This window comes from Oncorhynchus gorbuscha, linkage group LG06 (genome assembly GCF_021184085.1).
Source record: "Oncorhynchus gorbuscha isolate QuinsamMale2020 ecotype Even-year linkage group LG06, OgorEven_v1.0, whole genome shotgun sequence".
NCBI lineage: Eukaryota > Metazoa > Chordata > Actinopteri > Salmoniformes > Salmonidae > Oncorhynchus > Oncorhynchus gorbuscha.
In genome coordinates, this window is record NC_060178.1 from 80,582,537 (window position 1) to 80,609,835 (window position 27,299).

A 27,299-nucleotide genomic window follows, 5' to 3' on the forward strand; every position below is an offset into this window, starting at 1 on the left:
TGCATTCTTGTGCTTGACAAAATAAACATACAATGTGTGCTAACCTTAACTCAACCATGCTCTTTCTTCTGACAAGAAGGTTACTGATTTGAATTGAATACTAGGACCACTATTGTTAATTGCTGTACTTGATCAAGACTGGACTTGATTTTATACCTATTGCTTGGAGAACATTGAAGACAATATTAACTTTAGATATCGGTTAAAGATGAGCTGACCATGAAAGCCTATTCCATCAGACATTGATTTATTTCTCTATTTAATGTAGATGATTTAATAGGCTCTTAAGACCTAGTTCAACAGTGAATCAATGTGAAACTGCCCACCTCTGACTAGGTATATTAATGTACTCTATTATTAAATTATGCTCTTAGCTGAAGGTTAGTAGGACTCGAAGCAAATGGATTTCCATGGCAACCGACCGACTAGGCACAAATTCCCAGTCTCTGACACCATTTGGTAACTTTCTTTGTTTTAATTATCTTCGATGAGCTCCTTGAGCTAGTCTGTTCATGTCCTTTACCTTTTTTGAACTAAACATCAGTCGCACTTAGACTGAGTGTGACTGAGATCACGGTCTAGCCCAGTGGTTCTCAACTGATTTTTGCCTCAGGACCCAAATTGGACCAGGTTGTCTGTCACAACCCAATATTCACTGAAATGCCATCTAGATAAGCAATTTTAACGCTATTTTGAGTAAATGTATCAATTTATATGACAAGGGAAAAGAACATTCCCACCTTTTCCATTGTCAATAATAGTTTTGCCCATATTCTTGATGAATTTTAGTAAGCTCACTGGTTTGAGATCACAGAATCAACCAAATCAAATGTATTTGTAACATACACATGGTTAGCAGATGTTAACGCGAAGGTAGCCAAATGCTTGTGCTTCTAGTTCCGACAATGGAGTAATAACCAACGAGTAATCTAACCTAACAATTCCAAAACTACTACCTTATACACAAGTGTAAAGGGATAAAGAATATGTCCATAAAGATATGAATGAGTGATGGTATAGAACGGCATAGGCAAGATGCAGTAGATGGTATAATGTACAGTATATACATATGAGATGAGTAATGTAGGGTATTAGCAACGCTAAATAGTGTTGCTAATAGCTCTATATTGAAAATACTAATTTAATAAATTGTTTTCAGAGATTAAATGATACATTTTTTTTAGAAATGTACACTTATCTGCTAATCTCATTTTAGAGATTCATGTAAGCAACCAAACAATTGTGAATATAGTGCATAATATACACTTTTAGTATTACATAAGAATCACTAACTTGAAAATAAGATTTTTATTTTTTATTACCAATCGATTGTCAATGTCTACTCGTGTTTTTTTCTTTCCACAATAAGTGGTTGACTCTGACATCTGTGATTCATATAAGTTCTAGTGGACTGTTGTCACTGTATCCAGGACTTCTAAAGAGGTTTTCTTTGGGAGAATTTGTGTTGCTTTTTCATGTTAACCACCATCTGAGATGTTTTTGTCATACTCCACCCTGTCCGCTCCTTTCTAAAATGTTTCTCCTGGATCCACAGACTGTGAGCCTGAAGGTGTGTCAGACTGGTCATTTGATGAGAACTGCCTGTTCTGCTGCTTAAGACGGGACAAAGTCAAGGTAACTGTTTTTTTTCTTCCTCCATTCTGTCTTCTGCGGTTCCACCTGTAGTGATTGAAGTGTTTCCATTATCCATTTAGGCAAATTGTGCATTAATAATGAATTGGAGACAGATCTGTTTCATGTCTTCCGGTAGCCCGCAAAAGCCAGCATGGATAGAATGCAAGAATTTACTTATATTTGCCATATTCTAATCGTTCTCATGTGCCAACCTATCACCACAGGCCGTGCCATGGTGAGACTTGCACCCATAGATGACAAATAATTAGATGGTGAAACGCGCATCCCAAGTTATAAATTGTATTTGAATGTTTAAGGACTCCTGGAAGATTAGTCCAAATGGGGACTAAAAGAGAATCAAATCAACCAGAAAAGCAAGGTGATGAAATTCAGGCATTCTTGAAAGTCAAGACAATCCTTGTCCTGCACAGAAACATACTTTTTATAGTTGAAAAATAGATTTAGCAAGCAGTAGGCATTTAGAATTAAATGGTGAGTGGAGCTTTATACTTACATGATGACATCACGTGCCTTATATATATTGTTTTAATTCAAAAGTTTTCATAATTTGTATTTAACATTTTTTTTAATGAACTTTGACAAAATAATTTATCAGCCTTTTGAACATTTCTCCTATAGCTACCGTTTCCATTACATGTCGCAATGTATATATTTTTTGAAACATTGCTTTTGATTAATAAGGCTTGCACGCTCCCTCTCTTGGGATTCATCTGTAAAGAACTAATTTCTCCGGTGTGCCAGTGGCTATCGGAGGTGAGCATTTACCCACTGAAGTCCGTTACGACAACTGCAGTCAGGTCAAGACCCTGGTGAGGACGATGAGCACGCAGATGAGCTTCCCTGAGGCAGTTTCTGACAGTTTGTGCAGAAATGCTTAGGTTGTGCAAACCCAGTTTCATCAGCTGTCTGGGTGGCAGTTCTCAAACGAACTCACAGGTGAAGAAGCCAGATGTGGATGTTCTGGGCTGGCATGGCTACGCGTGGTCTGTGGTTGTGAGGCCGGTTGAGCGTACTGCCAAATTCTCTAAAATGAGAGGTGGCTTATGGTAGAGAAATTAACATTAAATTCTCTTGCAACACCTCTGGTGGACATGCCTGTCATAAGCATGTTAATTGCACGCTCCTTCAACTTGAGACATCTGTGGCATTTTGTTGTTACAAAACTGCACATTTTAAATTGGTCTTACACCTGTGTAATGATCATGCTGTTTAATCAGCTTCTTGATATGCCACACCTGTCAGGTGGCTGGATTATTTTGGCAAAGTAGAAATGCTCACTAACAGGGATGTAAACAAATTAGCAAACCAAATTTGAGATTAATAAGCTTTTTGTGCATATGGAACATGTCTGGGATCTTTTATTTCCGCTCATGAAACATGGGACCAACACTGTGTGTGTGCGCACACAGGACTGCTGTCTGACCCTAACTCATTCATTGCTAGAGTTGTCTGGGCTGCTCCCCACCCCACTCATGCTGCTCACTCACACACTTGAATAATGCAACACGGCATGTAGAAATGTTGAAACTGCTCATTACTGTTCGAGAAACAATGTCCATACAGGCTAGAAAACTTGACAATGCAAGAGGATACCGGAAGCTTCCCGTTTGAATTATTGGCTTACTTTCCTTGCTAGCTTACAACTGAATGAATTCACTACCCTAGTACTTTGATTGTGATAATATGCCAACCATAATTCAAATATATGCTGATTTCAAAGTTGATTGTCACCAAAAACGTATTCACTTCCTCGCCTCAGTCCGATTTCCACAAGATTCCGTAGCTATATTCTGGATCGTTACTATAACCACCGTCATCAACTGCCTATTTCTCTTCTTAAAATGTGATTTTAAACCTAACCGTATCAATACTGTTAACATTATTTCTAACCCTAACTAAAAATAAAGACCCAAAATGTAGAATTCTGCCTTGCGGACTTTCTTAAAGAAGCAGTGCACACTTTTATAAAAGAGATTTTGTTTATGCAAATGTTGTTGATTAGTACAATAAAATAATGTGCCCCTAGCAGTTGCTAATAAAATACATCCTAAATGGAAGGGACTGTCATCTTTAACCTCATGAAATCAGCTAAAACAACCTCAAACTCTATGCATGCACACAATCCTATTGAATAATATGCATTCACCTGTTTTGTGAATAGACCTATGCTACATCTTGATTTACTAGGTTTATCAATAGCTTTACTATTCAAATACATTATTTCTATTGTTTGGTAGTTAGATTGGTAAAAGAACAAGTCAAATTGATTGTATAATTGATTAAATAATGCATAAATTACACTCCAATTTTTTTTGTTGACATAATGTTCAAATGTAATGATCTTGAACTCAAAAGATGCCCAGCAATTGAACGAAGCAGTAGCTGAGTTTCTGTCTGGATCAAGTGCCATTCTTTGACTTTGACTAATATGCCTTATTTGATTTTGGTATAGAGTATCGTGATACTTAACCTGGTATCGATATCAAAGTCAAAACTGGTATCGTGACAACACTAATTCTGACTGACTGTACAGAATCTAATGGATTTGGATTGGAGGACAATTTGCTCAAAGTTCACCCAGTAACTGGCCCTTACAATCATGAAATAGTGCATTCGGAAAGTGTTCAGACCCCTTGACTTTTTCCACATTTTGTTACATTGCAGCCTTATTATAAAATTGATTTAAAAAAACACACACACACACACACACAATACCCTATAATGACAGAAAAAAACATGGAAACATTTTTGCACAATAAACAAATACCTTATTTACATACAGTACCAGTCAAAGTTTGGACACATGTACTCATTCCAGGGTTTTTCTTTATTTTTACTATCTACATTGTAGAATAATAGTGAAGACATAAACTATGAAATAACACATGGACTCATGTAGTAACCAAAAAAGTGTTAGATTTGTTTATTTTAGATTCTTCAAAGAATCTTGATGACAGCTTTGCACACGCTTGGCATTCTCTCAACCAGCTTTACCTGGAAGGCTTTTCCAACAATCTTGAAGGAGTTCCCACATATGCTGAGCACTTGTTGGCTGATTTTCATTCACTCTGTGGTCTAACTCATCCCAAACCATATGTTGGGTTGAGGTCGGGTGAACCAAGCCATTAGATCTGTGGAATTGTCCGTAGAGCACAGAGTCAGGACTGTGTCAAGGCACAGATCTGGGGAAGGGTACCAACAAATTACAGCATTGAAGATCCCCAAGAACACAGTGGCCTCCATAATTCTTAAATGGAAGCCGTTTGGAACCACCAAGACTCTTCCCAGAGCCGGCCATCCGGCCAATTGGGAGAGAAGGGCCGTGGTCAAGGAGGTGACCAAGAACCTGATGGTCCCTTTGACAGATCTCCAGAGTTCCTCTGTGGAGATGGTTGTCCTTCTGGAAGGTTCTCCCATCACTGCAACACTCCACCAATCAGGAATATATGGTTGAGTGGCCAGACAGAAGCCACTCTTCAGTAAAAGGCAAATAACAGACTGCTTGCCGTTTGCCAAAAGGCACCTAAAGGACTCTCAGACCATGAGAAACAAGATTCTCTTGTCTGATGAAACCGAATGCCAAGTGTAACATCTGGAGGAAACCTGGCACCATCCCTACGGTGAAACATGGTGGCGGCAGCATCATGCTGTGGGGATGTTTTTCAGTGGCAGGGACTGGGAGACTAGTCAGGATTGAGTCAAAGATGAATGGAGAAAAGTGCAGAGATCCTTGATGAAAACCTGCTCAGAACCTCAGACTGAGGCAAAGGTTCACCTTCCAAAAGGACAACGAACGTAAGCACACAGCCAAGACGATGCAGGAGTGGCTTCAGGACAAGTCTCAATGTCCTTGAGTGGCCCAGCCAGAGCCTGGACTTCAATCCGGTCGAACATCTCTTGAGAGACTTGAAAATAGTGTGTGCAGCGACCCTCCCCATACAACCTGACAGAGCTTGAGAGGATCTTCATAGAAGAATGTAAGTAACTCCCCAATTACAGGTGTGCCAAGCTTGTAGCGTCATACCCAAGAAGACTCAAGGCTGTAATCACTGCTAAAGGTCTCTCAACAAAGTACTGAGTAAAGCATCTGAATACTTATGTAAATGTGATACTTCAGTTCTTTATTTTTTTACGAAACATTCTAAACCTGTTTATGCCTTGTCATGAACACTTTAATCCCTTTTTAGAACAAGGCTGTAACGTAACAAAATGTAGAAAAAGTCGAGGGGTCTGAGTACTTTCCGAATGCACTATATAGAGGCAGAGCTGCACATGAAGAGAAATGAAAAGAACCGACTGCTCTTCCTCCCCTCCTCAATGCCTACTGTACTCATCTAGCAGAACATGGACGTTGTCCCTAACTACAGATACAGGCCAGGGTCAGATTGTTTTTTTATCTCCCGAATGGTTCTGGTTACATTGGGGGTTGGGATAATCTGATCCTAAATCAGCCACAAACTCTGCTGAAGGCTTCCCCATGCTTCCCACCCCGAAACAGTTTGGAACAGTTTGTGCATATATGACAACATTTGGTGACGTCATATATGACAACATTTGGTGACGTCATATATGACAACATTTGGTGACGTCATATATGACAACATTTGGTGACGTCATATATGACAACATTTGGTGACATTTTTGTTCTCTTTGGTGTTCGGCAAGTTTTTATTTTTTATTTATTTTTTAAGTTTTTTTTTCTCCCCTGGTTGTTCGCGCGCACAATTGTTTTTCTCAAGGCAAGCCAAAGTCGGCAGCCGAAGTTCACTTGCCTTTGTCGGGGGTTGGTCAACGGTAAGGATTCTTCAATAAAGTGTTTGTCATCCAACCGGAGACTAATTGTTTTCATGATTTTAAAAATTCACTTAATACTGTACAAAACATCTTAGATGTAAAATTGTGGGTCTAAGATCACCTCTGCAAAAATGTTTGATTTCTTGAGTTCTGTCATTAATTTTTATCTTAGATTAAGTCTCACTATTTTGAAGAAGTGTATGTATACTGGTTATGGCGTCTCAAAATGGACAAACTCTACTATTGCCCTTTTCCTCCATTTTTAAACTATTTTTGCGACAGTCTTATAAGGGAGTATGCGAGCACTCTGCTAGTTGCCAGCTGAACTGAAGCATGCTGAGGTCTTAACCAATACAGTACATCTTTAGTTTGCTCTGACAAATCTGCCACATAATTAGTCTTTAAGCTTTCCTAGATCAAAAGGTATGAGCGCTGTGTAGGGGTCTGTATAATGAAGATTATTACCGGTGCTCTTCGGATACTCTTGTTTTTTCCCAGAGCCCTATTCATTTGCTATTCATTTGCTATTAATTTGTCACGTCACTCGTGCAGCAACGGTATTTCTATATTTGTAAAGGTCTAACATACACCACAGGTTCCTACTTCTGCAGTGATGGTGTTATTTGTTGTTTCTCCATCACTTAGCTGTTTTCTGTTTCTCTCTTCTCCTAGGAGCACTTAGTTGGCCTGAGCAACCAGGGGTTGGAGAGTGGGGCTAAACCCCTGCTGGTCAAAGACCAGATTAAGATCAACAGACTCGAGAAACGAGCTGAGGAATTTCTCAGTGCAGTCCTCTACAAAAAAGGTAGGTCTTTACAAGAACAGTGTTTGTTACATACCACATCCTGTGTGCTTGTGTTAAAACCATTTCTGGAAGATTGTATATTGAAATTCTAGTGGGAATAGTCTGTCTGGAAGTGGGCCTTATGTGTTCTTAGTTACATTTGAATAAACTGTGCTATGGTTGAGAGAGCCCATGAGCGGAAGCTAAGGGTCAACCATCTCTACAGATATCTTTGATATTATTTTCCCCTCTCCCTCCCTCAGATGTCCCCAGCTTCTCAGACCTGCACATTCCAATAGTGGCTCGGGAGATAATGCAGAGGATGATCCGCCAGTTTGCTGCTGAATATACCTCAAAAAACAGCTCTTCTTCTCAGGACATCCCCTCTGCCCCCAGCCCTGCTACCCAGCCCCACTCAGATCAGAGCCTGCCACCTCCCCCCTCGCTGCCCCCTGCTGCCAGCCTTGGTGGTACTGCTACATCCTCCGTACCCAGCCAGAACCCTGTCCTCTCCAAGCTGCTTATGGCCGACCAGGACTCGCCTCTCGACCTCACTGTCAAAAAGCTTCCTCCACAGCCTGTAGAACAAGGTAAAACTAGCAGACGCACTAGTTCTTGTATTACGCTGAACCAGCAGACGTCTGGTATTATGCTGAACCAGCAGACGTCTGGTATTACGCTGAACCAATAGATGCACTAGGTCTGGTAGTAGATATAAAGTAACCTGTTCCTCACTGTCAAGAGGATGCCGCCACAGCCTGCAGTACAAGGTACCAGAATCAGCAGATTAATTACCCTACTGTACTGCACAAATCCTGCACACCCATAGAGAATGATAGAGGCCTCTAGTGGCCAAAAGCCCATATTTGCATGAGCAGTGTCATTGAGGGCTTCCACCATTTTAATGTAGTTAACTGGTTGGGGCTTCCAACTTCATTGGCTGATTCCTCCTGATGACCCTGTTGTAGTCATGTCCAACTGGGTCATAAGGAGGGATCAGCCAATCGTGAAGAAAATGGACTATTTTAAAATTAATAGATAAGCTAAAGATCCACCAAGAAATACATATAGGAGTAAAGCCTCACAACTGCCCTGATTGCAACAGAAGATTTGCTCGATTAGATAAGCTTAAGTCACACCAAAAAATACATGCAAAAGACAAACACATATTTCATTATATTTCACATATTTCACTGCCCATGCTGTCACAGCTGCTATAATGGCTCCGATACAAAGATTAGTCCTCCTCGATGTTCACACCTGACAGAATGGCTCTTGCTTTCTAAGTTACTAACCCTTATGTCCTGTGCCTAGATGGAGTCCTGGACCTGTCACTCAAAAGGGGATGGGCCAGAAGCAGCATGTCATCGCACCACAGCCCTCACTTTTCCCAGATGTCCACTCTCAGAGGGTAAGACCAATTTTTATTTTTTATTATTTTTCTCCTGTCACCTCTTTCTACTTTCTGTAGGGCTTTACCACAACAAACTCTCCAATCTGTCCAAACAAAAGTTTCTAACTATCGGTAGGAGGTCCTGAAAGGATTGTCACCAACCCTGGTCCTGGTCCTAATTCCTTAAATACACAATAAAATGTAGTTAATAGATTGAAGAAATAAACCCCTAACCAATAGCGCTTCCTATTCTATTAATTACACATCATGTTCAATGATTTACATTGACCGAGCCTTCATTTCAAACTGGAAAAAAAACAATTTGAATCTTTAATCCAGTGAACTCTGTATTTTGCCCGAGGGGAATTCCTTGTGATATCATCACGCCATGGTATGGACATCAGTGCATTTGAAATGGAACACGGCACAATGAAATTTTGATTAATTTAGCGCCAGTTGCTCCGCCCTCTAGCTGCACCCCTCTTGAGGAGGAGGGGAAGGGAATCAATCTGCTTGTGCTGTTGATCTCGTTCAGAACGTACAGCTCTGTACTCAATGCAGAGATCCACAGATCTAGTATCTATCACTCTATATCCCCTCATGCAGCCCCATCTTTGATTTGATATTCAAAGTTGAAATGGCAACTGGTCGGAGGAGGAGGGAATATTTAAAGTGTGAAGAGCAGACGCCCGTCAAGTCATAATGTGATATTGTCTCATAACTCTAGCGGCAGTTTTGAAAAGGGCACTCTTCTATTTGTCCGTGATTATGGCCTCTCCTCACAAATTGCTGTATCACTAATGAATTAATCACCCATGAATTTAATGTGAGAATTTTCAATCAATAAGATCAGATTTTTCTATCACACACAACAGTACTGTGTGTGTAAGTGCCTTGTTTGTGTTAACCATGCAGATAAGTATTTCAGATGTTTTCCTAGAGTAACAATATTTCTGTCAGGTTGATATTGTGAGGGTTTATGTACAGTAAGAAGCCCTATAACATCCCATACTGATGGCTTACTCTTTTATTGCTGTGCTTGTTCAGTGGTAACGTCACTCGCTAAGGGCTATACATTAGCATTAGTCATTTGGTAACCGTCATCCTGCTCTGCTATTAAATGCCAGACTGCTTTACTGCAATGACCAACATTGCCCTCTCTGGACAGGGCTGGACACATTTCTCTTTCTTATGTTTTCAATTTTTCTTTGAATTTAATTTCTTTGCCCTGCATATCCTTTTTAAAATTTATTATTGTTATGTTGACTGACGCATAATTTGTATATAAATGCAAAGCCAAAACAAACAACCCAAATAAACTAATTCCCAAACTCGAGGATTTTTTTGTTCTTAAAAGGAGCACACACACATATCTAAAAAAAATAATGTTTTTTTTAACCTAAGCAAGATAAAGTGATGTTACCTAAGCAAGATCATCCAATAAAGGAGTGGCCAACATCCTCCCTTCCCCAACCCATCCTCCCCTAGAGAGAAAGAATAAAGCACTGTGCAAGCTCTGCTTACACCAAATTTCCTTCCATCCAATCAGGCGTTCCCTGAGAGCTGACGGACAGGCCGGGCTGCCTATGAGGAGCCTGCAGGATGGGAGGAGGAGGGAGAATTTCGGCCACTCTGCCGCTTTAAAGCCCACCTCGCCACTCGGTCATGTGCCGCACATCAAACAGGAAGTGAACCAGGATTCCGACACAGAGTTGTCTCCCAACCAGAACTACACCTCCAGACCCTTCGACCACCTCTCTCTCTCTAGGTATGGTTCTCCGTCCTGGGCCTCCAAGACCCACTTCGGGGCCCTCTTGAAGCTCCGGGCCAACCGCGGAGCCGGGGACCACCTCAAAGACCTACCGAGCCTGCTGGAGGCTGCGGGGCTCTTCAAGTCCCCCTCCTGTGGGAAGGCAATCCTCCAGGCCCGGAGAGACCAGGGGCTCTCCCTTTCTCACTCCCCGCCCGTCGACCTCAAAATCCCCCAGGTGCGAGGCCTAGGAGGCCTGGGTGTGGACCTCTCCTGGGGCTCCCTGAGCTCTGATTCCTACAGCCTCCCTAGCCCCCACTGTGAGAACAGCCTCGGGAAGAGGCTTAGGTCCATCCTGCCCAAACACGGTCGCCGGGGAAGCAGTGGAGGTCTGGACGGTCCTGGAAGAGATGGGGAGTACTGGGGTTCATCTGATGCAGACCGCCCTGCCTCTGGGGGGCAGTACCCTACCTCTGACCCTGAGGCAGACCTCTGCAACAAGCAGCCGAGGAAGAAGAGGGGAAGATACCGTCAGTACAACACAGAGCTGCTAGAAGAAGCTATAGAAGTGGTTATGGGGGGGAAGATGAGCGTGTCCAAGGCTCAGACCATCTATGGGATCCCTCACAGCACTCTAGAGTATAAAGTCAAGGAGCGCCTTGGCACCCTGAAACACCCGCCCAAGAAGAAGCTGAAGCTGATGAGCCACATGGAGGAACTGGAGGGTATGGAGGCCCCAGAGGGCAAAGAGGCTCTGGATGCGCCCCTGGACCCCCAGGAGTCGCTGTGTGAGGGGAGACCGTCTGTGCCCAGAGAAAATGGCAGGGAGCTGCTCGGCACAGGCCTCTCACCAGACAAGTGATTTTATTAGGATCCCCATTTTCTGCTGCCAAGGTACTTGTTGATGACGCAGTACTTGTTGACGATGATGATGTTTTTATCCAGACCAGGTAATCGTTTGCATTTGTCAGACAGTGGCAGTGACTGAGTCTATATAGTGCACAAATAACCTGTTTTTGTATGTTGATTTTATTCCAAAAGCACTTATATTTACTCTGCTCAAATCCTCTGACTCAATCTGACCTATTCATCTTAGGTCTTTAATTGTTTTAAAATATTTATAAAGCCTACTATGTGGCGGCTGTTCAAGTCAATCGGAAACTAAAGTGTCTCTCTTTTAACTCTCTAGCTTGCCAATATCCCTAGACATTGTTTAAAACACTCCACATTTGAAATATGTTTTGGTAGTTTTTATGATTGTGCTGCCCTTTTCTACAATATGTTAACTGTTCAACCTAACACTGCTTTAGATACGGTGCCAAGTTAATCCTAAGCAGTACCCCAGTTACTACAGCACTTAGACCAGTGGTCTCCAACCCATGTCCTGGACAAGTACAGGATGTAGGGGTCTTATTCTAGCCCAGCACGAAGACACCTGGTTCAATATAAACAAGGCCTTTTGTAAGTGATTAGTTGTATCGTGTGCCAATGCTGGGCTGAAACAAAAGCCTGCACACCTTCAGCACCCAGGTTGGAGACACCAGAACATGTATTTGTTTGGGTCATTAGCATGATGCTCAGCCCTCAACATGTTATTGGTTATGTAGAATCAAGGCTTGTTTGTTTTAAACTCCCTATTAATATTTAATATAAATAGGATTATTTATTATTTTACTTTATCTTGAAGTCAAATGCTGGTGGACAGACTCTCTTTCCCTGTCACTGTTTAGCAAATGCACACCTGAGATTGAATAGACCAAACTGCAGCAAAAAGAATATGCGGTTGCAAGGATTCATGCAACCATTGTCTACTACTGAATATCTTAATGTACATTTTGTATGTTTGTTTGTTGGGAGAACAGATTCCCCTGTCCACAATTTCACCACCTTCTTAGTTACCAACCAAACCTCAGAACTAAACTCTCCAAAAGCACGCCAGATTACAACCACTCCGACATGTCACATTCTGCGGTTGTAGGAAGAATGGAACATTTTGTTACTCGTGTTCACTCGTAGCCTTCACCACAACTCAGGATAATGTTTGTGTGGGGCTGCAGTACTTGTCAGAATGCATATCTCGATCTTTATCAAAACTGTATATACTATGTTAGATATCTATACACAAACATACCTCTCTGATAGATATATAGCTTACTTATTTCCATGCCTCTTGTATCATCTGAAAAGGGGAAATCTAGTTTGTACATCCGCAAACAGACATTTTTGGGACGTCTTACCATTGACTGATATGTGCACCAACCTTTTTCAGGTGTTCTCACAACCTACCTTTAACCGATCTCCATAGAATTGATTTACCATTTTAGCCTTCTGGACATTCTTTCAATTTGAATCTGAGCACAACAAACTTCAGGTAGTCTCGTTACATCTAGGGATGACTGTCCCTACTTAATAGAAGGTAAAGACAAGGGACAGGTGGAAATGTTCATTCTTAAACTTTTATTTTTTATCTTAACTGTATTCCAAAAATGAATGATTTTATTGATCTTTTCCTGATCATATGTTAGATTGCAGCTTTTATAGTACCTTATTTCAATGCAGTAAATTGATGTGTCTCAAACAGGTTTTCACCATGTGGCACATAACACTAAGGAAATGATGTGGAGAAGTGTACAATATGCAGAAGCAGAGATGGTCCGTTGCTGTTTCAACATCATGATGCTCTTAGACGACATCACATAGTTCCACCGACGCCATATTTGTTCCTCCGCGGTAATACCGACCAATAACTGTTTATGGAAATGTCACAATTGTACACCCAAGTTCACCTACCTAATTCTAGAATCGGAACTGGAATCCAGATGCTCATCGTAAATAGAATGCTTGGGAGCAGCAACATGGCGTCTGGCTGTGAATTTGTCCAAACTACTCTGAGTATATGTATGCTACTACTCACCCTATCAACAGTTATACCTCAGTACATTCCAGAATGTTGGATCAAGCTCCTATGGTCCTTGTATCAGGCTTATATTACAGTACTTTCTTACTGTCATCAGACAGGTGTTGTTCGTACAGTTCTTGGAAATCTTTATAGATAAAGACACAGTAAGATGGTTTTTTTTCTTCTAACTCTTAACCCAGTAAGTTCTTATGCAGCATTCTTGAGACTGGGCCAAAATTCTAACTTGAGATTCACACACATTGCCGTCATTCATGTAAATCGTAAATGCTTTGGATGTAAATGAGATATTTACACAAGCATTTACACAAGCATGTGTTTTATCAAGTTGTATTTCGGCCTACAGTGAACACATAGCGATAAACTCTTAATAAAGAGATTATTCCTAAAACTTCACTATCACATGAAATGCAGAAAACAAGAACCTTCCTCAGGCAAGGCTTGGCCATACGGTCTCCTCTTCAGGTTTAAAAACATGAAAGGTTTAAAAAGGACAATGTAGCATTTCAGAATCTCGGTGACATGTCCTTTAGTCTTGTAGGTGGATATAAGGATGGTGACCGCTAATTGGTGTGAATTTAATTCCTACTTTTAAATGTACATTGTATATAGATGGGTGGGTTGTTTAGCAACAAAAACTGATGCGTGCGCAACCGTGGAGCAAAACCGGCGGGGTTGTAGACGACATGGGAACTATTTCCTCCCCCAAATCTTTATTCAAAACATAAATAAATGTGCACAATCAGCACTTGTCTCAAGTACGTTATGTTGGTTAGCTAACTGGCTAGTTTTTGCCATATTAGCATAGACGTGAAGAGTCAAAACAAGACCGAACAAGACACCTACAACGCCCCACATGGCAGCTTCTTGTTATTGTTGCTAGCTATCTGACCATCCAGAATCAAACAAACTCCCTTCTGCCCCATTGACGCATGTGCATCGTTTTTGTGACGTCAGCTAACCCATCTATATGCAGAATCTTTTGATGACCTTGCAAACTAACTGTGATCAACATGAATAGCCATATATAGTTAAGTCCAGGCATATGCTTCACTGGAGTTACAATGGATTTACAAGTTAATTTTATTGAAATTGGTCATCAGAAATTAATCAAATTGGCATCTTTTTTGTTTTTGAGGTTGAGTCCATTTAGTAGCGGACGGGCCACAAAGAAAAAAGTCAAGTAAATGACTTTAATCAGAGTAAACTAACATTTTGAGTTGCCAGGCTTTTCTGGGTTACCATGGAGCCTTGGTCCTAGGTAATTGCTTGCCATTTTAAGTCCAAATACTGATCCAAGATTACACTATTTGGAGAGAAACAATTCCAGGTTTAGATTTTCCAGCTCTGTTTTGATATTAGCATTTTGCATGCGATCTGTTCTTGCATGATACAAAGCAAGTGAGACTCGTGTTTAATACCACGTATGGAACCTGTGGTGTACGTCTTTAATGTTGAAATAACACAAATCTACAGTAGCAAATCTGTTGGTTTCTACTACCTCATTTCTAGAAAAGGATTGACCCTCTTCTCCAAATAAATACAACTTTGAGGCAGTGGTGTACGGATGTAGCAACATCCCATAAACACAAGCCAGGGATATGGGCAAAAGCTCTCTTGCAGTCCAGGTTGATGTGCTTAAATCTGCTAGATATTTGTTGACTTGCTGCTTTAGATATATGCCATAATCTTGCTATTGTTGTCATCAGTTTAGTGATTTGCCGCCCATGGCCTATCAGGTCCATTCAGCTACCGAAATAATTGATGTTTTGAGATGACTTGAGCAAGAATGATGAGCAAGAATGTTCTTGGATAAGGCGGTTCTATGAGACTACTGGGATTTAAACCCTTTTGTGAATAATTCAAGGTTCCGTAAAAGTTTTGTGCACCCTGCTTGACTCTATGTTAAAGGTAAGGAAGTTTTAGATGTACTGTGGTGATTGGGTTTTGTATGTTAGGTAAGTGTTTCTACTGATGTTGTGTTTTTGAGTATCTTGTAGCCATTCTTCCCAATTATTTGATTCGAACCTACACACTTAATAACACATAGATGACACTCAAGATTTGCAGACCCTTCAAGTCAATGTGAAGATTTATCTTGACATGATAGATGTTGTAGTTCTTTGACTCATGCCATATTTTAGGAGAGAACGATGCTTCTCCTAACTTAAATAGCCCTGAATGTAAACAGTTTTAACACTAATTCTACCAAACTATACTCAGAGACAGATTTTACAGATGCATATATAAAACTAGTCGTGTATACATACAAATAAATATATTGCTTATTGGTACATAGTATAGTTATATTTAGCTCTTATCACAGATTCAGGGAAGTACAGCTGAGATGTCAAAACTACTCTCATTTTCCATTCTGTTTTGACTGGATGTTGACGAGGTCACGTCTATGATAGTGACCGCGGTCTTCAAATAGTCCTTTTGATTAAAGACAGTGTGCTGATGTGTACATACAGTATGTGTATAGTATACTGAAAAGGTGGGGTTTGGGGTTATTGTAAATGCTTTGCTTTCAAATAAACTCAAAAAAGCAGACCATGGCACTCCTGAGCGCAGACTACTGTTCTGTAATATTTGAACGTATAAAACTACTTCTATTAATGAAATTGCTGATGACATTTAAACTTAAATACCTTTTTTATATTTAGGAAAATGTATGAAGGAATTAGATTTTGCATGATTTCCAGTGTGTGGATTGAAGGCAGCACGTGTTGTATTGTTGGCTATGTGAAGTGGAATTCGTGGAATCCTGTAGCTGAAGGATTTGTTGAAAACACGGAAGTGTATGCAAGGCAAATTATTGTCACAGACAAACTTTGAGACTAGAATTCTTAGTCAAATCTGGCCATGATCTATACAGTGGCCTACTTTTAAGATTTGTTTAACTAACTCCTATATCTATATACCATGTGTTCTTAATGTTTGCTAAATCATTTTTACTCGCTCTATGAATTCTAAGGTAAATAACACTGGTGCATATATATATATATATATGTGTTTGAAATATCTGTCCCTTCTGTTGCTGTCATTGTCTCTTGCTCTATTTCTGCTTGTCTCCCCCATCCTTTTTGTTGAGAACACGTGTGAATTGTCATTTTCATATTCATATTATTGTGGTCAGATATTAACTCCCCAATTTTGAAAGAAAAGTGGAGAGAGACATGGAAACCCTCAGGGACAAAACACACACCCCTCATTCCTTCAGGTACTGTCTATACACGTAGGCATAGCAGGGATTTGAAGTCCTGTAAACAAAATCCAACACACCAAAAATGGGTCAGATACTAGTTTAGGCTAAACCGTGGCTGTTTCAGTTTAGCTTTTTTTTGTTTCTTAAAAATGTTTTATTTATTTTTTAAGTTGCATGTGGATTGTTTTTTGGCCTTTTGCACAATTATTCTTTGACTTAAGGTGGTCCTGTGTTTGAGCCAAAACATCCATTTTTTATCTCTGTGGTTTTTATTTTTTAAATCATTTTAAAACGCAATGAATGTCTATGTAAAACTCAGTTCAGGTAAGATGTTAGCCAAACATGGTTTTTTAAGCTGCATTTATGTCTCCAGCCCACAGTGCCTCAGACACCATAGTTATCACACTGCGTTGATAATGAACTACTGTTTAACAGAATACATTTGGACCTACTCTCTGAGCATCTGTGGAAAAGGTGAAACATTGAAGAGAAGGAAAATGCATTCAATCATCCATTTTGGTAGATTGACACTGCGTTTAGTCAAACATCTTCTGATTTAACACAATTATTCTAATGCAAGTGCAATGTATTATTTATTTTTTTAAATTTCGTGATTTGTTGGGAAGATTTATTTAGTTGGATGTTCTCTTTGAGCAATCATTTCTATTCTGTCTATCTAAGCCCTTCTGATTTAGAGCTCTGCTTGGTAGCCTAAATGTTGCTACTTTGGTTTGACAGCTCTACGGCTTTTACATTAAGACTGTACTATATTGAGTCTGTAATAGCAAGTTATTCCTTTTCAAACGTTTGAAAGCAGCCCTTTTTAGTCCTATGCTGTGGTCTAATTGGGATGACTTGCAATGCTGGGACATTATACTTCAAACAGAGGACTGAGGGACATTTTTTAAATTATAAAAGAAAATATATTAAATATCTTATTTCCAGCTTTAGTGTCCTATAAGCAATTCGGTTACTTTTTTTGAAATACCTAATTCAGTATTCAAGACAAACATTAAATAAAACTGTATTTGTTTCATTTATGTGGTCAGATGCTCAGATAGCAGGTACACCTAAATCTAACTAGACCTCATTTCAGTAATTGCCATTTACAGTTTGGCAGACTCAATAGACTTACATTTTTCTACTGTAATTTATGAATGTTTTTCTTTTTTGTACTATGTTATTAGAACTTCTTGGCTATGGTCAATTGTCTTTCTAGTACAGAGGACTTAATCAGTAAGTTAATTTGATTGCACATGTACATTTTCCAATTTTGAATGCAATTTTGATTTGATAACTTGACTAATAAAATATGCTATGTAATCTTTTAAGTGAAGTGGTTATGATCTTGATTTTATGTATGTTGCATTGAACCTGGGGCACCAATGATTAATTGTCTTTGTGCATGTGTAAGAATTTACTCAATGTATCCTGTAAGGAAAAAATGCCATTTTGAAAAAGATCAGCTGTAACAGGTCATTCACTGGATGAAATAATCACTTTTCAAAATCACCTATTCTTCTAATAAATGTTATTGTGAAAATAAATTCTCTGTCTTTTTCAACCAAAACACTTTTAGCGTAGTATTTAAAGAAACTTTCAAGTAAACATTTTTTTTTGCTACTAAATGGTGGATGAATGTGCACTGTGTACAAAACATTAGGAACACCTTCCTAATATTGAGTTACACCCACTTTTGCCCTGAGTACAGCCTCAATTCGTCAGGGCATGGACTAAAAGGTGTTAAGTGTTTAATGGTTCCACGTTCATTCTACAGATCAGGTGTTCCCAAACTGGGTAAGCGCAATGCCGTCGGGGGTACGCCAAGAATAAGTGTGATTCACTTTTTTCCTCCCATTTTCAAACAGTCCATTTATATTTTCCACCATTTGGGTGAGTTTTTTTTCTGGTCTAAGTAGCCTTGTTTCACTGCCAAAAATATAATGAAACCATCTAGTGTTCAGTGAAATAACAACACAATGTCAAATACAGGTAGCCCAGTCAAATAATTAACATCCAATCACATTAACTGAATTCCACTAACGGTCCATATGTAGCCAATCGTAGCTGCTGCTCATGTTGGTATCTGTACTGATGGTGCAAAAGCCATGACAGGGAGACATAGGGGAGTGGTAACGCGCGTGCAAGCAGTTGCTACCGATGCCACTTAGGTACACTGCAGCATCCACTGAGAGGCTCTTGCTGCCAAATGAATGCATGACAGCTTGAAAGACGTTTTGGACACTACAGTGAAAATGGTTAACTTTGTTAAAGTAAGGCCTCTGAACGCTTGTGTATTTTCTGCACTATGCAATGATATGGGCAGCGACCATGTAATGCTTTAACGGAAGCTTTTACAGAAGTGCGCTGGTCATCAAGGGGCATAATATTGACACTTAAAAAAAGAAATTGAGACAACTTCAAGCTCTTTACTGACCCATCGCTTTCACTTGTCTGATCACTTGCATGATGCAAGTTCCTCACCCAAATGGCCTATCTGGGTGATGTTTTTCTCACCTGAATGATCTGAATATAGGATTACAGGGACTCTTCACAACTATAATCAATGTGCAGGACAAAATTGAGGCTATTATTAAGTTGGAGCTCTTCTCTGTCTGAATTAACAAGGACAACACACAGGTCTTTCCATCATTGTAATTTTTTTTTTTTTTGTGTGTGTAAATTAGCTCAAGCTTACGGACAATGTGATATAGGGTGCGCAATTACATAGGTAATTTCCCAAAATGGATGACACAAACAACTGAATTCGTTATCCCTTTCATGTCATGCCTCCAGTCCACTTGCTGATATCTGAACAAGAGGGCCTCATTGAAATTGCAGCAAGCGGTTCTGTGAAAATTGAACTGAATCAGAAGCCACCGCCAGGTTTCTGGATCGGGCTGCAGTCAGAGTATCCTGCCTTGGCAAATCACGCTGTTAAGACACTGATTCCCTTTGCAACCACATACCTATGTGGGAATGGATTATTGGCCCTCACTAGCATGAAAACTAAATACAGGCACAGACTGTGTGGACAATTATTTAAGACTTAGACTCTCTCCAATACAACCCAACATTGCAGAGTTATTATTTGTGCCCTGGTCCTATAAGAGCTCTTTGTCTCTTCCCATGAGCCGGGTTGTGACAACTCGCACTCATTCGTGTGTGTGTGTGTGTGTGTGTGTTTGTGTGTGGCAGGCTTACAATGATGACAAAAACAAAATTTGAGAGTGCGCTGACCCTGATGGATCAATTGCTGTATGCAGTGACTGTTTTGAAGGGGTACGGGACTATAAAAAGTTTGGAACCACTGCTATAGATGAATGGAAATAATTTTAGAGGATATCCAGGCCTGCTGGAAATGCTGACATGGACAAGTGAAATCAATGTTTGGTTTGGGTTTTACTAAAACTGAAACGAACATTGAATTATGGATCAATTGCTGTTCCCCATTTTTATATATAATTTTTTCCCTAGCACAAACAATACATTTTGTGCATATATTATGACGACATTTTGTGACATTTTTATTAGTTTTGGACCTGTTTTCGGCTGTGCGGGCACATTTAGTTTTTCCTCTCAAGGCAAGCCGCAGTTGATGGCCGACGTCAACGCCCCGTAGTCAGCGTTTGGTCAGATGCAAAATTGCACACACCGACAGCTTCATTGCATTTTGGTCCACCAGAATTACATTCATGTCCAATGAAACACAGCGTTTTCCTTGCAGCATTGTTTTGCCTCGCTGCGTTGCAGTGCGTTCGGTGTGGTGCGTACGTTGGATTTATCGAACGTAGGCGTCAAACTGTATGCGCGGACCACTTGACAGAAATGGTACAAGGTGAATGTTGAACTTGTGTTGCATACATATCCAGATGATGCTGCGTACCATTTTGCACAAGGACGCTGTAGGTGTGTTAGAATTGTAAGATCTCCTTGGTAAGATAGTCAAAATTAATGATCGATTTGTTCGATTAATTCAGACTATTTTGCTGATGTGTAGACTGGCTTTTTAAGGGAGTATCCGAGCACACACTTTCGGCTAACCAAGCTTGGAAAGACGCCAGCCGAACTGAAGCATACTAACATCCTTAGCGTTTTCGTGATTACATTTCTTACTGAACTATAGAAAAACAATTTATTTTTATGGGTGTTGTGAATACCACTCACTGTATGCCTTAATGCATTGATCCCACTGTATGGCAACATTTTAAGAACCTATAGCTATCGTAACTCTCATTATGTGGTCATGTGGTTATAACCAGACTTTTTTTCTTTCTAATAAGTTTCCATAGATGTTTTTATATGCTTTTGGAAAATTATAAGCCTACATTTTATATTCATGACATTAAATATAAACATCCTTGTACTGTTTGTCTTGCAGTGAATGTCTAGAGCTGAGTCCAGTGAAGGTCAGAGACCTCCAGTCCACTTCGACGCTGGAGCAGTTCATGATGAAGCTGTGTCTGCATCACCAGAGGCAGATTGTCGACGCTCTGGGCTTCCTACAGACAGAGGTCTGTATAGGCATTGCTCTCATTGTGTATTTTCAATTCAGTACATTTGAATAGATCATTTCTGATTGCTTTTCAGGGACAATAACTAACAAACCAGAGGACGCAGATGCCTAATACATTAACCTCTTGAAACTAGGGGGCACTTTTTTATTTTTGGAAAAATAACGTTCCCAAAGTAAACAGGCTATTTTTCAGGACCAGAAAATAGAATTAGCATATAATTGACAGCTTAGAATAGAAAACACTCTAAAGTTTCCAAAACTATAAAAAATATTGTCTGTGAGTATAACAGATAGCCTGAGAAAAATCCAATCAGGACGTGACTCTTATTTTGAAACCTCTGTGTTCCTATGCATCCCTATTGACCATTGAAAGGGATATCAACCAGATTCCTTTTCTATGGCATCCCTAATGTGTCTACAGCCTTTAGACATAGTTTGAGGCTTTTATTTTGATGAATGAGCGGGAACGACCACATTACGTAAGTGGTCAGGTGGTGGCTCTTAGAGTGATTTGTGCGCAAAAGACAAAGGCGGCCCATTGTTACTCCCGGTCCTAGTGAAAAGCCAACTGTCCCGGTTGATATATTATCGAATAGATATTTGAAAAACTCCTTGAGGATTGATTCTAAAAAATGGTTTGCCATGTTTCTGTCGACATTATGGACAATTTTGAATTTGTCTGCGTTGCCGTGACCGCTATTTCCGGTGGATTCCTGGGCATAACGCATCAAACTAACGGAGGTATTTGGATATAAAAAATATCTTTATGGAACAAAAGGAATATTTGCTGTCTAACTGGGAATCTCATGAGTGAAAACATCCGAAGATCATCAAATGTAAACGGTTCATTTGATTGCTTTTCTGATTTTCATGACCAAGCTTCCTGATGCTAAGTGGACATAATACTATGCTAGGCTATCGATAAACTTACACAAACGGTTGTCTTGCTTTCACTGTAAAGCATAATTTCCAAATCTGAGGCGACAGGGTGATTAACAAAAGGCTAAGCCCTGTTTCAAAACATTTCACTTGTGATTTCATGAATATAATATTTTCTAGTAATATTTTTTGACTGTTGCGCAATGCTATTCAGCGGTTGCTTATGACAATTCTTCCGGAGCCGGTAGGGGTAGTTCTAAGAGCAAAAAGATACAGCCTGGAAGTTAGAGACTGAGGCTCTGTGGCGTGAATAGGTTTTGTCTATGTAATAACTGAGTTAAGGTACTGAATAACCTCATTGTTCTCTTTGTTATAGGTCAAGACTATATCCTCCTCCAGCACATCACCAGCCTCTGCCTTCAAAACCTCTTGCTCAGTCAAGCATGGCGCCCTTCAGGGTCCTAGTCCTGAACCCTGCCTGGAGAAGGGGAGGACTGGCCAGAAACTTCCCATGGCTTCCACTCCCAAAGGACTGGTGGAGGGGGGAGAGACAGTTGGTACCAGGAGTAGCAGGTTGGCAGCCCCAGAGCAGACCCCTGAGACTGATGTGTCTAGAAATGTATCTGGGGCCGCTGGGCCAGCCTTAGATTTCGGTAAATCTGGCCCAGGGGAGTCTAAGGCTTTGGCAAACCTCAGAAGCACAGAGGACGGTGAGAGTAAACCTCTTAGTGACCATGCTCCTCTAAAGATCAAAATCATGAAGTCCAGCAGCCTGGCTGATGGTAAGAAGCTGTCCTGTGTGCTCACCACCTCTCTTCCTGCTCTCGCTAGTACTATGGATAAACAGCAGGGCAATTCTGACTCTTCAATCAGAGCAGATAGTTACAGCGATGGCCCCAGCTCCTCTGTGAAAAGGCACAATGATGTTAATCATCCAATAAGACAAAGAGGCTCCTTTGGACGTACCAGAGATACGCTGGTCAAACAGAGTCCACCCCAAAAGACTCCCACCATCATACCCCCAGTTTCCCCCAGGACAGCAAGGAAGACCTTGAAGGGGTCTTCCTACCATCGGCCTAGGGACGCTTCTTCGCTGTGTCAGTTTGTAACCGACCCAGATCTCGGCCACTGCGACATTGTCTACATTGACAAACCAATCACAGACTGTTTCCAGAAATGGCAGCACCGTCGGTTCCCGCGAAACAACGCCAGGAAAAGCACCAGAGGTCACATGTACGTGGAGGAGATGTGGGAGCTTAAGACTGTCCGTACATTAGCCAGAAAGTCCGCCCGCAACTATAGTGGCAAGTCTCTCACTCCAATGCCAGATCTCAACACTCTGGTCACCCCTAAAAAGCTGCTTGGCAAGCCTGAGGGTGTACCTCTTATGGATATGCCCTTCATTGGAGGTATTTTAGAGACGGTCAGTCAGAGAACTCCCTCGGAGCATTCAGCTGAAAGGGAGTTGGCTGGGGATGTAGAGACTGCAGCAACATCAGCCAGTGAGGTGGAGCTAATCGTTGAGACTAATCAGACAGACCAGAGTCTATGCAAAACACAGACTGCCCCTCCATCTCCTTCACAGTGTCCCTCAGTGGAGAACGAGCAGAGTGCAGGGACAGACTCAGAGCAGCCAAGGCTGAGTGTAGCACCAGATAGTCTAGCTCGTACTGTGGTTGAGACCTCACATCAGGATTTAAACTGTGTTATTAATGACATCGTTTTGAGTGAAAGCCCAGAGCAGGTGGTGATGGGGAAAGATGTGAACCCATCACATAAGACTTCAGAAGAAGCTGAGCTTGTCCAGGATCAGCTGCAGACTGTGCCAGAGGGCCAGAACGTAATCTCCGATACCCAACAAAAGGAATCTGAATCCCCGAGCCCTTCCATGGAGAGCACTGGAAACAAGGAGGAGAATGAGGTAGTGAATGCAAGTGTAATTGGTAAAGAACAGGCCGAGCCACTGGAACCTCAGAGTCCAGTTGACCAGAAACCATCTGAGGGCTCTGGAGGAGAAGTTGGCACTGAGGTTCCCACAGAGAGTGAAAGGATGGAGGTGCAGGAAACGGGCAAGGTTGAACCAGACTGGGCTCTAGGTGACGGCAACAATGTGCCTGAAGAGAAAAGGACAGATGCTGATTCGTTCTCTAAAAAGGCAGATGAGGCAGTTGTGAAACGATCACCTCCAAGGTGTTCTGAAAAACAGGATATTCCAGCACGGGTGATTCCTTCAAAGGTGAAGGAAACTGCAGTGATTGAGACCGAGAATATGATTATATGTGGATATGTGAATGGTAGACCTATAGCGCAGTCTGACAGATGTTTGCGTGAACGGCCAGCTAAAAACACCCCAGAGTCTACTCCTACGAAGACTAAACGCCCCACTAAGACCTCTCTGAAACAATCCGAGAAACCTTCTGAGAAGATGCCAGAAATTCCTCAAGTCTCATGCCCTCCAGCCGAACTGATCAAAATCCCTGTGTCCAAACATCCCACAAAAACCTTTAAAGCAACTCAGAACCTGCCTGACACGAAGACCCCTGTGGAAACGAGCCAGATCACGTCTGACGCAAGGGCCCCTATAACAGCAAGACTGAACATTCCTGACACTCCTCCAGTCGCAGACACACCAATCGACTCCACCAGACACCCTGAGCACAGACACCCGCTCAGATCAGCCAGACTGCAACAGCGAGCAGCTGTTGCCTCGCCCCCCCTCCCTGTCGCCTTGCCCCCCTCCCTGTCGCCTTGCCCCCTCCCTGTCGCCCCCCCCCTCCCTGTCGCCCCGGCCCCCCTCCCTGTCGCCCCGGCCCCCTCCCTGTCGCCTCGCCCCCCTCCCTGTCGCCTCGCCCCCCTCCCTGTCGCCCCGCATCTTCTACCTGTCGCCTCGCTTCTCCTACCTGTCGCCTCCCCTTCCCTCCTAGTTGCCGTTACTTTCATTGTCCCCCCAAAACCATCTACCTCCCTCCCACTCCCCTGCATCAAGTTTAACCCTCCCCTCCCTGTTGCCTCTTCTCTTCTTCCTATCGTCCCCAGTGCAGTCACCCAGAGCTCCGAAGAGCTGAAAGTTGCAAGAGCTCAGCCAGCTCCAAAACCCAAACCCAGCAAGACACAGAACACTGCAGTGGAAACTAGGGTGCAAACTAGACCAAAGCTCAGGTCGTCAATGGTGGTAGTAGCAAAGGAGGTTGAAGAGGTTGTGAGCCTGCAAGTTAGCAATGAGGTTTCTGCTCTCACAGAGGGTACAAGCATTAAAAAGAGTGAGGCGCAAGCACATAGTAGTCCACTAATACACAAAATAATTCCCCAAAAGGAAGGAGAACAAAGAAAATTTACTCCATCTGAGGGAGAACCAAGCAAATTGACTTCCCTGAAGAATTCAGAGGAACCAATTTTGCTGAAGAAGGCAGAGGCACCAACTTCAATGGATAGCAAAATTCTATCTGGAGATTTCAGCAAGTCTTCCATCAGCAGTGCTTTAGACAGACCTGGGCGAATGCCATTGAGGAGTGAGAGTAGTAAAACTGAAGTGGTCAGCCAGTCCATTACCCCGACAATTCCACCGACTGCGGTGGTGAACAGAAAGTCCGCTTTGAGAGTCCAGAGGTCACCCATGTCCTCAACCAGTGCTCCAATCACAGCTGAGAAAAGGAGTGGGGTGGCATCTTCCATGAGGCTGAAATCCCCAGTGAGACTCTCATCACCCATTAAGGTTAAGGTCAAACCTGAGAGGATAATCAAGTCTCCACTAAGGGATTCTCCTTTGCTGGTCAGTTCTCATCTTCCCTCCAGCTTAGACACTCCTCTCCTCCTGCCCAAACTGGAGCCCCTAGTACAGTCTCGACACAAGTTCCTGGAATTACTAGACATAGAGGAAAACCAACAGAAAATATCTACTCTCAACACCATGTTCGATAAGATGCATAGAGGCTGGGTACAGATGGACAAAGAGGGACAACCAACGCCCAGACACAAGAACAAGGCAGACAGACAGGCACAGATATGGAAGAGCAAGCGCCGGGTCCGCAAGCCCAAGTCCGCGGAGCACCAGAGGTACTCCCTTGTCCAGATGCTTTTCAAGAATGATTTGGACCTAGCCAGTATCTGCCGCTGGTACATGAAGTCAACAGAAACCCAATCAATGGTCATCGTAAAGAAGGTGAACACACGTCTTCTCTCTGAGACCCAGCTGCTCTTCCCCGGTATGTCCCAAGGGCTGTCCAAAGGGGTCTTCCCTAGCCTGCAAGCCGAGCGCTTGAAGAAACACTTGAAGAAGTTTGCCATCGCTTCCCCTGTGAAGAGCAACCCTAAGAGCCAGAAGCTGATTGCTAAAGCCCTGGAGCAGGAGGTCAGTACAAGTACTCCCAAAGGGAAGGAGAAGAGAGAGCTGACCACGGCCACCCGGATCTCCACCAAAGCCTATCTCTCCTCTGCAGAGGCACAGGCAACCGACGGCCAGAAGGCCTCAGCGAAGGCCAAGAACCCAGCCAGTGCTCGGATCCTGCGGAAGTACTCCAATATACGTGAGAAGATGCAAGGTCAACAAAGCTCCAAGAAGCCAAAAGGGGCCCCAAGAAAAGTGATCAAAGCTTCCAAAGTCAAACCCTCTAAAGTCCCAAAAACAAAATTGACAAAAGTAACTAAATTGAAACCGGCCACTGCCCAGAGGCAGAAATTATCTGTTTCTGGAGATAAAAGTGTGAAGGAGCCAAGTGTAGTCAAAACAGCGAGAGCGCAGTCATCTCCTAGTAGAAAGACTCCAGTAAAAGCTGCTGTCCAGGAGAGATCAGTCAAGACGAGCAGCAGCAGTAGAACCGTAAGAGATCTCAGTAGGAAAGAGAGTGCATCACCACAGAGGTCTACCCAAAGAGCGATGAGCACCCCAAAAGCACAGAAAAACACCCTTGCTCCTTCCATCACCCCTAAAACTCATTCAAACAAACAGCAGGTTGGAGAAGAGAAGGCAGAGGTGGGAAAGAGACACTCTGAAAGTAGAGTATCTGAGACTAAAGGCCCTGAAAGTAAAGGTGTTGAGAGCAAAGGCTCTGAAAGTAGAGTATCTGAGACTAAAGGCTCTGAAAGTAGAGTATCTGAGACTAAAGGCTCTGAAAGTGAGGTTGAGTCTCAACAGAACATGGCTGTCAAAACGCCAGGCTCTCCTGACCAGGTACTCACAAGGTCACAAAGGAAGATGGAGGCCACTCCATCCCCCTCAATCTCTCAGAGTGCAAACTCTAAGCCTGCCACAAAGAGATCAAATCCAACTAAGAATAAGACTCTGAAAGCTGCCACAAAGAGAAGCCAGGAGAGCACACAGAATCCAGCCAAGCGGATCAGGAAGAAATAGCTAGAAATAGCTACAGTAGTGTGCAGAAAGAACGTAACAGCCAAGCTGGTTATAA

The 27,299-nt window shown here is 42.0% G+C and overlaps 1 protein-coding gene across 3 annotated transcripts in view; it reads left to right on the forward strand.

Annotated features, from left to right (window-relative positions):
• The window catches only part of LOC124038393 (ligand-dependent corepressor-like), a 43,840-nt gene extending 16,541 nt beyond the window's left edge, over positions 1–27,299 (forward strand). The window contains exons 3-8 of one of the 3 annotated variants that reach the window (XM_046354226.1): positions 1,556–1,635; positions 7,123–7,255; positions 7,498–7,824; positions 8,549–8,645; positions 20,884–21,016; positions 22,274–27,299. In XM_046354226.1, the coding sequence (XP_046210182.1) occupies positions 1,556–1,635; positions 7,123–7,255; positions 7,498–7,824; positions 8,549–8,645; positions 20,884–21,016; positions 22,274–27,244 (5,741 nt within the window). In that variant the 3' untranslated portion in view covers positions 27,245–27,299. Of the gene's footprint in view, positions 1–1,555; positions 1,636–7,122; positions 7,256–7,497; positions 7,825–8,548; positions 8,646–10,176; positions 17,830–20,883; positions 21,017–22,273 lie in introns of those variants that run through there. The other 2 variants (XM_046354228.1, XM_046354227.1) reach the window with 2 other exon arrangements.